The sequence below is a fragment of the Bombus affinis genome, chromosome 15 (assembly GCF_024516045.1).
Source record: "Bombus affinis isolate iyBomAffi1 chromosome 15, iyBomAffi1.2, whole genome shotgun sequence".
Classification (NCBI taxonomy): Eukaryota; Metazoa; Arthropoda; class Insecta; order Hymenoptera; family Apidae; genus Bombus; species Bombus affinis.
The window spans coordinates 8,199,176-8,213,340 of record NC_066358.1 but is presented as its reverse complement, the minus strand read 5'-3'; the positions used below and the strand labels follow the sequence as shown (position 1 = coordinate 8,213,340).

Genomic DNA, 14,165 nt, shown 5'->3' with positions numbered 1-14,165 from the left:
TTAATTGTATGAGTGTTCTAACAAGCCGACAATGTATGCTTTATAAATAATGTCTTGATACATATTTTCTATTTCATAATTATTTTTATTTCATGCGAAAGAAATGTTAAATCAAAGATATCAGAATTCCTTATGTCAATATGTACATTATATTGAAACAGCTGATTCAGTTTCTATTGACGTGTTGTCCTAAAATTTATACTTAAATATATTTATTTGCATTCTATTGCAATTAATTTTTTATTGTGTTTATTTGCTTTTTGCATGCAAATGTTCAGCGTAGAGCTTATAATTAATTAAACTTGACATAAATACTATAGATCACACATATAGTAACAATCGACAAATGTCGTTATTAGTTAATGTATAAACTCATTTATGATTATTATCTAACAATCATAAATTGAAAATGACAATAAACATCGATATCAAATTAAAGCGAGCTAGTAAAATATATCATGAAGGGGTCTGTACTATAATTTATGATAGAAACATTATAAAACAGAAAATGTTGAGGTTATGTTTTAGGAAATAGTTGCTGGTTTTATATTGCTACAAACTAATTCTGACGTTAAACACGATGGAATATTCTTAAGTATGGAAGGTTCGGTCAATTTACAGCTTAGTTCGAAGAATTTTGGCATTTTTGAAGCATTTTACAATTCTGTAAAAGTTAGTTTTACCTAGAAATTTTCAGAAGTATTTCTACAAATTATGGTTCTGTCATAAAATAAGAATCAAGTGGATTAACTAATTTTATCATTTGTATTTTCAGCCAATACAATTAGTGCAATATACTTTAGATGTTGCTCCGAGTGGCAAAATACCAAGTGGTAGAACAGAAATACCATTTGAATTACCACTAAAACCTAGAGGGACTAAGTCTTTGTATGAAACTTATCATGGAGTCTTTGTAAATATCCAATATTTTATACGCTGTGATATAAAAAGAAGTTTCTTAGCAAAAGATGTAAGCAAATCGTTGGAGTTCATAGTTGAAGATAAGGTGCCTCCTAAGATACAAAAAGAGGCCAGTAAACCAGTGTGTTTTAATATTATGCCAGAATCATTGCAAAACACAAGAGATAGAATCAATGTACCTAGATTTTGCATTTCTGGAAAACTAGATTCATTGTATTGCAAGATTTCTGAGCCCTTAACAGGAGAGGTAATAATACTATAATATGCATGATTTGTTTGATAAAGTAGTATGAAAAAACAATATTTTTGAAGGTGGTAATTGAACATTGTGAAGCTGTAATAAAGTCAATTGAACTGCAGTTGGTAAGAGTAGAGACATGTGGTTGTGCTGAAGGATATTCCAGAGATGGTAGGATGAGAATATATTAACATTTCATTTGTGATCTTATAATACTATCTATATTTCAGCTACTGAAATACAAAACATACAAATTGGCGAAGGAAATGTTTGCACAAATTTACCTATACCGATATATATGATATTCCCACGGTTATTTACATGTCCTACATTAAGTACGAGTAATTTTAAAGTCGGTAAGGTCATTATATGACTTTCATTCTGGATTTCTTTTATAATAAATTTGCTGATAAAAAGGTCATATTTCATTACAGAATTTGAAGTGAATTTGATCGTAATATTTGAAGATGATTATTTAGTTACGGAAAATTTCCCCATAATATTATCAAGATACTAAATCGTGTATAGGAATATAGTATTTTATATAAATTATATGTATTATTTACAAATTGTATATATTTCTTATAATAAATGCAAATTTATGTAATTTCATTGAAAAGAATGTAAAAAGAAATAATTTTTTATCCTAATGTACATATTAATGGATGGATAACTTATTGTATTAAAAATGTTTCTTTTTACTCCAGTCCAACCTTTTGAGCAAATAATTTATAATATTTTTCAACTTGTTTATTATGAGTCAGTCCAACTGAAGCCAGCAGCACCACATAACCAAGCACAAATGTTAATAATTTATGTTGTTTAAACCATGCCAATAATCCTTTATTGTTAATACATCTAAAATATTAGAAGTTTATACATTTCTATATCCATGTATTTAAAAAATATATAAAAGTAATGAATATTATACACATACCTTGCTGCTTGAACTTGTTGACTGTAAATAAGGAGGTATCGTACCCTTACCAATTCACTATTTGTTACCAAATAATATTTATTTGGAACTCTTCCACCTATGGAATCTAATACTAAACTTCTAGCATTATCTTCTGTACAACATACTTTGCATAAGAAATGATGAAACTTTCTTAATATGTATGATTTCTTTTAATATCTATTTACCTGAATCTCCCGTTTTTACATCTGTATGATTAATAAGTTCACATAAAGCTACGCAGCTCATTTCACTTCCTAATACACTACCTCCCCACCCATAGCCAATCGGACTATATGGTAAACTTACGCCTAATTCACTCGAAAGATATATTCCTTTACCAAATAATGAGTTCTAAAAGATATATTGCATTTAATCATGTTAGAAAATAGTAAAAAATGATATCATACATTAAGTAGATTATTTTACCTTACACATATTCTGTTGTAGACCATAATGTATAATGGAATGGAAGTTCTCTAGTCGACTACCATGATAAGCATAAAATGTTGTGTAGCCTTGAGCAATTGTTTTCCATCTGTCTTCTGAAGTAGATTGTTTTGTACTTGTGACTTGGAATATTAAATTTGGTGCAACTACTGGCATTTCTGAGGGTACTTTTCTCAATATCAAGTCATACTATATCGCAAACATTTTTCCAATATTCACAAGATTTAATTGTAAAATATGATTTGGAATGAAAATAAAAATTTCAACAAAATTTATGTTATCATGAATACATATATAATGAAACTTACATTTTCTTTTTTAATGCTTTTTATATAAGGATCTCTCAAGCGCACTAAAACCCACTGTAATAGATCTATAGCCATTCCATATTTTTCATATGCATCCGATTCTGATAATGCTTTCAATATTACAGCCAATGGGGGAATTACTTCTATAGCTCTTCTCTATAATTAAAATCAATATATTCAATGATTATTACTCTTTAAAATCATTAATATGCAAATTATAAAAACAATAAGATTGATGTTTTAAGAACTTTACCAAAGCTTCAATGTCTTTGCATTCATTTTTTATATACATTGGTGGAAATGGTTTTAAACAAGTATCATAGCGATATGTATTACAAGCTGCTACAAATAAGGACCATTTTAAATCAGCTGCTCTTAGGTCTTTTTCCAATACATGTTTTAAACATTGAACTTTTTTTTCAACATCTTCCTGATTTGTGGAATCCAATCGAATTGTATATGACATATCAAACTCAGATTCTTTACAAATCCCTTGATCCAAACTTTTCCTTAGATTGGGGTTAGATTTTTTCTTCTCTTTATCATTGTGAAAGGTTTGTTTCCTGCTTGCGCTATCCATTATTGAGATTAATCGAATCTAAATTAAAATTTTTAACAAACAAATTATTATTTTTCGACTCTGTGTTATAATTTCAATCAAGAATCTACCTACCCAATATTTACAAGTTTATATAATTATTTTGCGCTATATCGTATGTTTTCAATATTACAAAATCTTAGCTAATAAAGCGTTAACAAACTTCGATGATAATTTGTAAATTAATATTGTATATGTAACAAATATCAAATTGTATCACGTAGTAATCACAATAGTTATGATTTTGTCCAAATAACGGATAAATATAGTTATATAAAACATTAATCTCTTAAAGAAATATTTAATTCATAAATATAATTGCAATTTCCTTGGATAAAGAAAGTTAGTTTATTTCATACTTACAAAATTTTAAATTTCAAATATATTGCCGGTATTTTTTCATTTCTTTGGTCACAGTTACTAATGATTTAGTAATTTGCCATTATTCCGTACGAAACGAAGAAACAAAGAACAAAAAAGGTAAAAAAGACTAACAAGTTTTCATAAAACAGCAAATCAACGTAAAGCCCGCTATCATTCAAGCATTATAAACTATATGCACAAATAACTACTTCCTTTGAAACAATGTAATTCTTGGCAGTGATACAACTTTCACAAAACGAAATGTAGATCAATGCGAAAAATTGAACATCTTGGTAGGAATATTTGCATCTTAAGTTTCCTAATGTTTGCACACTTTTGTTCAAATTTATTTGAATTTTATATATACCGTAGATGTTCAATGAACAATTATAATTTTTTAAAATAATTGACTATTAAAAAATGCTACGTTTTTATTTTTGTATTAATCGTACAAATAAAGCGCAGTATTTAAAAAAAATAAATAACTGGTATAGGATCAAAAGAGTATTTTAACTATCATAGCTAAAATTCCATCCCATGCAAATTTTGTTTTAATATTAGCGTTTTGTAGTAATACCATTGCAATGTTATTTATTATATTGTATAATAGCTCTTCTGTATTCAATATAATATTGAATAATAGTAAAATATTTAATTACATTTATTTTGTATTTAATAATTTCTAAAATAAAAAATGTAAATAGGGTGAAATTTTTGTAATAGTGTTAACGTGATTTCCTTTAACGATAACTTTTGAGGGTTAATATATACATTTATACATACATAATGAGAAATTCTCTTTTAATTTATGTTATGCTTTACATTAGAATTAAATACATACATAATAATTAGTCACCAAATATTTCTTATCTCTTTAAATTGAAAAATAAATGACAAGTAGAGCGTGAAATGTTTACCTTTATAATGAGTTTAAAATACCCTTAAAAAATATCAAATTTTTCCAACGATTTGCAATATTCGACGACCGGCATCTTCGAAATGAAAATTTTTGTCAGTGACGAATGAAAAAAAGATAGCCTTTTATTTAAAATAATATATATAATCCTCCTCGTTACAACGAATTTGTACAGAAATCATGTGAACATTGGCCTGAAATCTCATTACTTCTATCGCAGATCACATATGTTTCATTACGTTCGTTTGTTACGCCGATGTTTCTCTCTTTTAGCTTAATATTATTTTTTACACCCCCCCCCCCCTTAATTTTTTATCAAATTCGTATATTAAAAGTACCAGACATACAAAAATACAATATATACATATAACTACAATACCAAAAATTGAAATCAGTTTATTGCAAGAAACGAATTAGTAACAATTTTATTATGTAATAAATACTTCTATTAAAATTACAAATAAGTAATGCATATTTCAAATAATATATGCAATAGATATTTCAAATAATTAGGAGCACATTTATAGGTGTTCAAAAACTATTTCATAAATTTTCATAAACTGCTTTTCCTGTTATTATCATTAATAAATATAAAATTTTACAATTTTGTAGGGTTTACGATGATTTAAATACTAGTAGCAAAGAGGAAATGTAATTCCAGTTATTAATTTATAAAGTGCATACTCATAAATTCCCTATACTATGTTACCGTATAGGGAAGTTTCTCAACAAAATTGGCAAGCGTGTAACTCAATGTCATGCTTCAAGGTAAACTATCGATGACGTCAGTGTACGTCACTTAACAAGTGGGAGTGGATGGATAGATGTCGGCAGCCGTGGTGCCTCTCGCGAATAATCGCACACGAAATTCACAACGGACGATAGCCCGCGTTGTCACGATAATGTTGTGTGCTTCTTAGCAATGTAGTTTTTCGCGGTGGAGAAGACAAGCGCAGAAGAAAAAAAAGAGAAAACGTTGAAGAAGTAAGAAAAAAAAAGACGACAAGGAGAAGGCAAAAGCGACACATCTCGCCACACGTGTTTCCGCGGTAAATGGAAAAACACCGAAATCGGTCTGCGCATGCCCGGCCACTGATGACGTCACGAAAATTGTGCTTTTGATCAAACTCACTCTCTCGCCGTTCCTTTTTTTTTTCACACCCGTGGATGTAATAATGTGGAAAGTGAAATAACTGTACGGAAAAGCTCTGTAGGAGCCGCGGAGAAGCCGGTGAAAATCGTAAGTAAATTTTACTATCCTTTTTATCATTAACAGAAGTCATCCGTTGACTTACAGTCTGTTAACATGGCCTTCACACAAATGTGCGCACACATGCGCGCAAACACTGATACACATGTAGGTATGTATGTATACACATGCACACTTGCATACACACACAGACACGTCGTAAGCGTTCACGATTTTCAGGAAAAAAAGCTCGTTGCTTTAGCGATGTTTTAATCGTCGCGTGTTTTTAAGCATTTACGAGTAAATTCATGAACTTATGTGATGAAGTTGAATAAATTGGATGAGTATGAAGGGCCTTTTTTCTTACACGAGATATATTGATCTTGTTCCAAAGGAACTGTTGAAAATGACAGGTCCTATTTTTATTTGGATATTGTTATTTTCTCTGTTAATTTCTTTTTATTCTTCTGTATTCTTTGTTAGATAGTTCTTCAACGTATCATATGGTTCTTTTTTTTATTAATTTCATCTCACGATGCATACTGATTTTCCGAAGTTTACCTCGTGTCTGTGTGTATCAGTGAAAAAAATAATGATTTTTGAAGAAAACCATCGTTTTTAGTTTAATGAAAAATAATTTTTCAAGGTGTCCGTAACTTCATGTTAGAATGTTTAATAACAAGTTCGTTCAATGTATATGAATATGGAAAACAGTCTTCCATGATCAATAAATATTCAAAGACTGTTTTTATAACAAATATACAATATTAACATAATTATATTTTTCTGTAAAGTGTGAATATCTTATTAAATTGATTATTTAATATTTATTAGAACTTCAATAAATGACAAAGATAATTTGTAAGATATTGGGATATATTAAAAAAGACTTTCCTATCATCACATTACATGGAAAATATCAGGAATATATAAATATTAGTATGTGTCTTTTACCTCTTTCATAATATAATAATTAATGAATAAAATTTAATTTTTAATTGAGTGTTAAATGGGATTAATATTTTGATAGTAAAGAATTAAATATTTCTCTTACTAGGTCATAACAATTAAGTTTTTATGTTCAAATAACGTAAATTAGATAGACTTTTTTGTATTTGTGCAGGGGATTCTAATAACGTAAAGAGTTTGTATTCTTTATTTACATGTTTTGCATTACAAATGATTTTCCATAAACGATTAATATCTAGCACGTAGTTTTATAACTTTATGCAAACATTCTTGTAACAGATCTTGAAATGAAGAAATGTTTTAGTCACTATGTAACAATTTGTAGACTTATTTCACACACATGTAGAAAATAAAAATTTCATAAAATGATACTAATGAAAAAAAAAGCAGCAGTTTTATACATAGAATTTGTTTTGATTATTCTTCATATATAGTGATATTTTCTGACAGTTTATATAAATAAAATGAACTTCTCATCATGCATTCAACATTTTCTCATATAATAAAAATCATATGATGCATGATGAGAGCAAATAAAGATTATAGAGATAAATACATAGAATAAATTTAGTAATTTATTTGTTTCAAAATATAGATTATTTTTGAAAAATATTTTTTATTAGAAGTTTTGTAAATAGCTGTGAGATGCTGCCACCTATAGACTTGAATCTTAATTGCATTTAGCTTCATCGGTAAAGTAGAGATCGGGTTTTTTTATGCTAATTTTTTTAATAAAATACGCAAAAGAAAAAGAAGAATAGATAAAATATGTATTTATAGTTTCGTTAATAATATGTAACATTCTTTCTAAATTTTTTTGTTATACATACTTTCTTTTATAATGAAGATGATACATCGTTAAGTCATCTTACAATTACAGAGTTGTTGCGAATGATATTTTTCTATAAGTCTTCTTATCTTTTTAAAGTAACATTCGTTTGAAACGTTCTTTCATAACAGATACCAAGAAGAAACAGAATTCATTATTCTACTCAGGAATACAAGAAAAGAAAAAAGTATATTTCGCACTGCCACTCCCTAGGGTGCTAACAGTGGTACCTCATTTGTCATAAAAAAGACCCTAGTTAACTTTATAATTTTACGTCACTCTTCTCCATCGTGAATGATCTGCTTTAAATCCTTTTTCTCGGAAGTTTTACGCGTCTATTAATTCCTTTATAGTCGATCCTTTGTATATCATAAAATTTTAAACATAAATAATACTTTAGTGAAATAATATTATCAGAATACTTTTATTATCTTGACGTCTAATACATTTTTATGGAATTTATTTTTCTACAATATGTTGTAGAACTTAATACTAGACCTGCCGATCTTTAATATGTATCTAAGTGTGTTATAAATAATTGATTGGTATTAAAGCAATATGATGAAAGTGAATAAAGTATATGTAATTATATTTGTGTCTATAAATAATAAAATTAAGCATTAATATTACCAAAGATACTTGTGTAAATACTTTTAATAATTGCAAAAACAGAAAATGTAATAACAATCGTTTTAACTGGTTTAATAGTTCCAGTGTTAATATATCTAGGGAAAAATGGAAGTAATTATTGTTATTTCTTGATTCATAATCTGAAGTTAGTTTAGTTTTTGAGTTCTCATGGGATTGTTAAGAGAAGAACATACCTGGCGAAATATGTAGCGATTCACGAAAGTAATATTCGAATACTTATCACAGAAAATTGTTATATTTATAAATATATCTGTTATACGAATAATTTTGAAACGAGATACCACCTCCATGATTATATTGATCTAATTTGAAACCAACCTAAAAATGTACACAGAAGTTACAAGATATTTATCATATTAAATATATTAGTAAGTGTTAAAGATGGTACCATTGAATAATATTGAGACTTATTAATATAACGATTAATAAACTATTTAAATACTTTTGTGATTTCTGTGAAATATATGCTTGTACTAAATATCTTGTAATTTCTATATACATTTTCAAATTTGTTACAAACTTCATCAATACAATCATGATACTCGGATCTCATAGCGGTGCTAATGTAATTTTAAAGCGTTTTATATAATACACGTAAAGATGTCTACAGGTATTCGAATAATTTGGCGAGCAATTGTATGTAGGGGGAACGCGATCTTTCACTCAGCGAAAGGAAGTTAACATGGGAACCAATGCGTTGGTCCGTTACGCGCATTTCGACGGCTGTATCAATTCTAGACTTATCGTGGAATCTCGCGGAACTTGAACCCGCCTAATAATGCGCGGCTGCTTGGTTACAAAGAATTACACGACCTCGTGGTACAAAGCGCGTTACAATGTAGGTCCTCAAATCTATGCAGATGGATGGAACTCGTATGACCTAAACGTTTGTCCATTATTTTGAAATATACATGAATAGAGTTATCTTACATGCCTCTTTGTAATTCGTTTTATCAAATCAGGTGAAATTAAATATCTCTTTTGCTGGAGTAACAAAAATATCGAATCGAATAATTTGAAAGCCGTAATTAGTCGAACTGAGTTGTCGAATTAGCAGCTATTAGTCGAATGATCGAAAATTCGATTTATCGAAAAATTCATTCGATTCTGTGGACGAGTTGAATGATCTAAGCTTGTGATAATTTAACACAACTCTGCTGGGTCCCTCGAATTTTTATATTTCATATATTCATTAACAATTAATCTCGTATATTATTCAAATTTCTTCTTCGTCACGATTGACGCGAAAATCTCAGTCTAAGATATCGAACTTCTTCTTTATTTCGATCTCAAAATCTTTTTTCTCTCTCAAAAGTTTTCTGTATACTTAATCCTTCTCTAGGAAAATTAGATACTTTCGATTATTCGAACAATTTGTATCTTACACGCGATTGAAATCTTTTTTTCAAAATTCTATTTGGATGAAAGCTTCGTCTATGATAGAATACATACCATCTAATTATACCAGTGAGAAACTGCACGGTCGATAGAAAGGAAAGTAGATAGAACTTTTTTTGGGTCAGTTCAGATATATAAATTTTCGATTTCGTATCGTGTCATGATTACTCTTACTCGAACGGCATTGGTTTCCGGTAATTTCATTGCACCCGAAAAAAGACCGAAGTTCATAAAAATTCCACGAAGAAATTGTGCACGTCGCCCTCGTCATCGATCCCGCCCACTCGCTAAAGAGAAAGAACAGTTTCATCGATAACCTTCCCGAGAACAACCCTAAACACTGACGTCATTCATTTTCGAAACATTATGCAAGCTTTGTGAATTGCATATTATCTTCTGCAAAGAAGCGTGAAACCTGAACTTTTCGATTCTTTAAGATGAACCGATGTCTTTTTGCTTTTTCGAATTAAGCCGAATCCAAGTATGTTCGTCTAAGGTCGTTTCCGCGTGTTCCGCCTCTTCGTTCATCTTATTAAGGAAAACAAAGGAGGGAAAAATGGAGGAAAGAAGAGATGAAAAGAGGAAAGGAAAATGAGGGAAAGTAGAGGAAAAAGGGAGTAAAATTGGCGAAGGAAAGAAAGAGAGATGGGGAAGAAAATGAAAGGGTTAAGGAAAGGAAGCAAAGGTGGAAAGAGCAGGGGAGGAAAGAAGGAAGAGAAAATAGAAATGAAGAGGATCGAAGGGGAATTATTAAGTACTTATATCTGGTTTTATGCGATGGCATGGTTCCGGTAGAAATTACTTAGCGTCTGTTTATTATAGGATTTTTATAGCGTACGAAAATCTATTCTCTTAATAAATTTTAGCGAATACTTTAGATTTGATTTGCCATAAATCAGTCAAGATTTTAAACCATAAATAGCGCGTATCTTATCCGAGCTTTCTACAAATTTCATTTAATTAGGAACTAAAGAGGATGTTAATTTTACCGAAGTCCTATTGTTTCATCCTTGAAATAATATTATCCTGGAATCAACCTGTTAACCTGGAAAATATAAGTTAACTCTTCGTCCGAATTCCTTTATTGATTTATTATATTGGTCTTATATATCTGTTACAAATAAATTATATCGTATATCTGCACTTGTGAGGATTAATACTCACTTAAGTGAAATTGAAATTTTAATAATACCAATGCGTACAAAAAGGTCTCACAGTATAGTAAAGAATCTATTAAAATCTTTTCACGATAGATTAAAATTTTATTTTAATTTCTGACAGAATTCATATTCAAAGCGCTAGAATTTTATGTCGATATAGAATTCTATTAAATTTATTACGTATTACACAATGTTACAATACCTAGAGTATATAATACTCGAGAAATTTTATTTTTATGGTAAATTATAAATTGTACAAATTACATCGTAATTTCTGTTAGAATTTCTGTTGATTAATTTCTTTCTAACTTTCTCACTAAACGACCATCCGATTAACAAGTTGAAGATTTTCTGTTCGACGTCACACGGTCGTCTGGAGAGCGACGTTTCGCGAGCAAAATTAAAAACAACCTTATATTGATGCTTTTCAACAGAAATTTATTTTATATAACGTAATATGAATATTTACAGCGATAAACATTATAGCAACAAGCCTTTCAAAAAGTGTAGACTCTACTTTATTTCGAAAAGCAACTATTATTTATTAAGATCGATTGACGTTGCTACGAGCTGCAAGGTTTAAATTATTACAAACTTTGTACCATCCATATATCTGGATTAAAAGGATATTCTATAAAATCTACAAAGAACGATTGCAGCTTCATTTTGCATCGCCTCTCGACCACGCAATTGTCTATAAAATTTATAAAATGAACAATACTGTTTCGACGATACTGTTTATAGTCACTTTATAGCAAAAGAAATTCTTCGGAAATATTGAACTTGAAAAGTGGAATTTTGGTCGCAAAAAGCGAATCTTTGGAACATTGTGGCGCCAATGTATCTCCTTCTCTTTTTTACACATCGCGAATTTCGTCTCGGTGAAATTGGCACAGTTGGAAGATTCACTTTGGTCTCGAATAAACGAGAACCAGGTGAGCCGATTGCAGATCGCCGGGACCACCATCGGTGGCTGCTTTGCAATCGATGGTGAATTTAGAAATAACGTTTAAAACGATTTGCCGGGATCTTTTAATGGGACCGGGCGCCGACTAATTTGATTCGGCCACTCTGCAATTCTGACGCTCGCTTTAATAATTCACCGGGCATACGTCGTATTCTTGGAACCGGAATAGATGGGTTATCCATGATAAAATATAATTCGAACGGTACGTGTGTCGCACGCGTATCAATTTTCTGTTGTGACAAAGCATGATTTTTCGAGTATCTATTCGCTAATAGGATATTCGAACTTGAACTTTGCTGGAGGGTATACAGAGGCTACAAAAAATAGTATACCATTGTAATTATTATGGCATTTATATACCAATTGATTAGGTTTATTAGATTAATTTTCGCGTCATTTGGTAGTACTTTTACGCGTGTGCAAAGAATTGATACGTATCGCAAAATTGAAACGTAGCATGTGTTGATAAAACGCATCATTGGAAAATTGGTAAATTTCGTAAAATATATTGACAAAATTTGATTGGAAAAATTTGAAACGCTCTATGTATTCTTACGTATTTTTCGATTTACGGATGGGATAATGAGAAGATCGATCGATTTGCACGGGGTATTATGGTACTTCCGAGTTTTATCTATAAATACGAGTTAGGACATTCTCTGTCGTGTGTTTTGTTTCTTAGGCAAGATATTTAATGCTTTTCTCGTTCGTTTACGTACTATTTTCATACTTCAACTATTTATATTTTTAATATTCAATAGGGTTGTAGATTTTTATTGCGTTAAGGAAAAGATAAGTGAATTCTTTTTATCTACAAACTTGATTTTCTTATTTTGTTCGTATACGTAAATTATTGTTCATATCTATTTCTGGAAATTCTTTACTTTCAAATTCCTTAGTTGTCTGAAGGTAATCAGTATTCATCATATATCAGAAATTACTTTCTAGAGAATTAAATTATGTACATATGTAATATTGCATATATTGGATAAATCCGGTTGGTATTGGACATTTTTAGCGTTGAAGTTCTTTTTTCTTTACCGGAAACAAGAAATTTTCTTTCTCCTAATACATATCTGTACTTGAAGAAAAATTAACATTTAGTACAAACACGATACAAAAATTCTTCAATGATTCCAAAATTTGTCTTTCGTTATTACCTTCATTCTAAAGAAAATCAACGTTCAATTAAATACATTAAAAAACAGTTTCTTAACACTAGAATAACCAGCCTGTAGTGTATTTGTATTTAAGCATATTATATATAAATATATTTTATAAGCTTTCTTATACTTTTATACTCCAATATTTCTTGAAAAGAAAGAGGAGCTCTTCTTTTTTGTTCCACAAGCTTTTGTTTCCGGGTATATGATTTATAATATTACGAAATAAGGATACATCATACACATGCATATAAAAATATCCAAAAAAGAAAAAGATGAAAACGGCAGGTATTGTGTTTGAAGAAGATTCCCATTACGTCATTTTTCTAGTACTTCGATATTCCTTGGAAAAAGAAGGAGGAAAGATCTTTCCTATCACTTCGTATCTTTCGCTAGATTATAATTTATAATATTACAGTTAAATTATGATATATAAAATAAACATATGAATATCGAATATAGAAAGAATACAGGAAGAAGAATTTTGTGCTAAAAAAAAAATGTCTACTCTATAGTCTTTCTTATATTCCAATATTCCTTGAAAAGAAAGAGAGAAGGAGCTTCCCTTTCTCGTTGCACTGCCTATCTTCCGTTTCCCGCGGTAGCCATGTTCCCGCGCATCACGGCTGAAGAAGAACCGGATGTCAGTTCCCCAGAAACTCTCTTCTCCCCCTTTCTGTCTCTCCCTGTCTCTCTCGCTCTTCCTCTTTCTCTCCGCAATATCGGAAAAAGCGTCCCAGCTCGTTTTCCTTTTAACCGTCATTTTTTCCCCCTGGTTAAAGCTAGGGCTGTCTTTGAGCCTTGCGTTCTCGCGTCAGGTCACGATTGACGTAAATCTGAACGCAACTCCGATGATTCCTTCCGCCTACTCTCACGTGCGATGTACACGTGTCATTGTGGTCAAAAGTCGATCGTCCTGCAGGTATACACACATACAGATGCACGTGCGTGTATCACGTACAAAATGCTAGCTGTTAGGAGGAAGAAAATTTCGACGACAGTAGACGGCTACGACGTTGACGCAAGTCCTCCCTCGTCGTTATTGTGGTTGTTTCTCATGCAAAATACGGGAAATACATCGTCTGACTCG

General features: G+C 30.3%; 3 protein-coding genes across 7 annotated transcripts in view; 2 read left to right on the top strand and 1 right to left on the bottom strand.

Moving 5' to 3' along the window:
• Positions 1 to 152: 152 nt before the first annotated feature.
• Positions 153 to 1,781, top strand: LOC126924703 (vacuolar protein sorting-associated protein 26C). The gene is made up of 6 exons (XM_050739492.1): positions 153 to 466; positions 529 to 672; positions 776 to 1,168; positions 1,234 to 1,330; positions 1,390 to 1,515; positions 1,594 to 1,781. The coding sequence occupies exons 1-6, from the start codon at positions 410 to 412 to the stop codon at positions 1,674 to 1,676; spliced, it is 900 nt and encodes a 299-aa protein (XP_050595449.1). The 5' UTR covers positions 153 to 409; the 3' UTR covers positions 1,677 to 1,781.
• Positions 1,683 to 4,425, bottom strand: LOC126924695 (protein mono-ADP-ribosyltransferase PARP16). Of its 2 annotated transcripts, XM_050739465.1 has the most exons (8): positions 3,834 to 4,425; positions 3,546 to 3,758; positions 3,126 to 3,470; positions 2,873 to 3,028; positions 2,544 to 2,753; positions 2,303 to 2,468; positions 2,097 to 2,229; positions 1,683 to 2,017 (listed from the first exon to the last, which is right to left on the bottom strand). In XM_050739465.1, the coding sequence occupies exons 3-8, from the start codon at positions 3,450 to 3,452 to the stop codon at positions 1,858 to 1,860; spliced, it is 1,152 nt and encodes a 383-aa protein (XP_050595422.1). In that variant the 5' UTR covers positions 3,453 to 3,470; positions 3,546 to 3,758; positions 3,834 to 4,425; the 3' UTR covers positions 1,683 to 1,857. The 2 variants fall into 2 exon arrangements, with proteins under 2 accessions (XP_050595422.1, XP_050595421.1); XM_050739464.1 differs by lacking the exon at positions 3,546 to 3,758 and having other exon boundaries at positions 3,834 to 4,229.
• Positions 4,426 to 5,411: 986 nt separating this feature from the next.
• LOC126924683 (myocyte-specific enhancer factor 2) overlaps positions 5,412 to 14,165 on the top strand; it is an 80,796-nt gene continuing 72,042 nt past the window's right edge. For 2 of the 4 annotated variants that reach the window (XM_050739433.1, XM_050739434.1), the window contains exon 1: positions 5,414 to 5,989. The gene's annotated coding sequence lies outside the window, so the exon portion shown is untranslated. Of the gene's footprint in view, positions 5,990 to 14,165 lie in introns of all 4 variants that reach the window. The other 2 variants (XM_050739435.1, XM_050739423.1) reach the window with 2 other exon arrangements.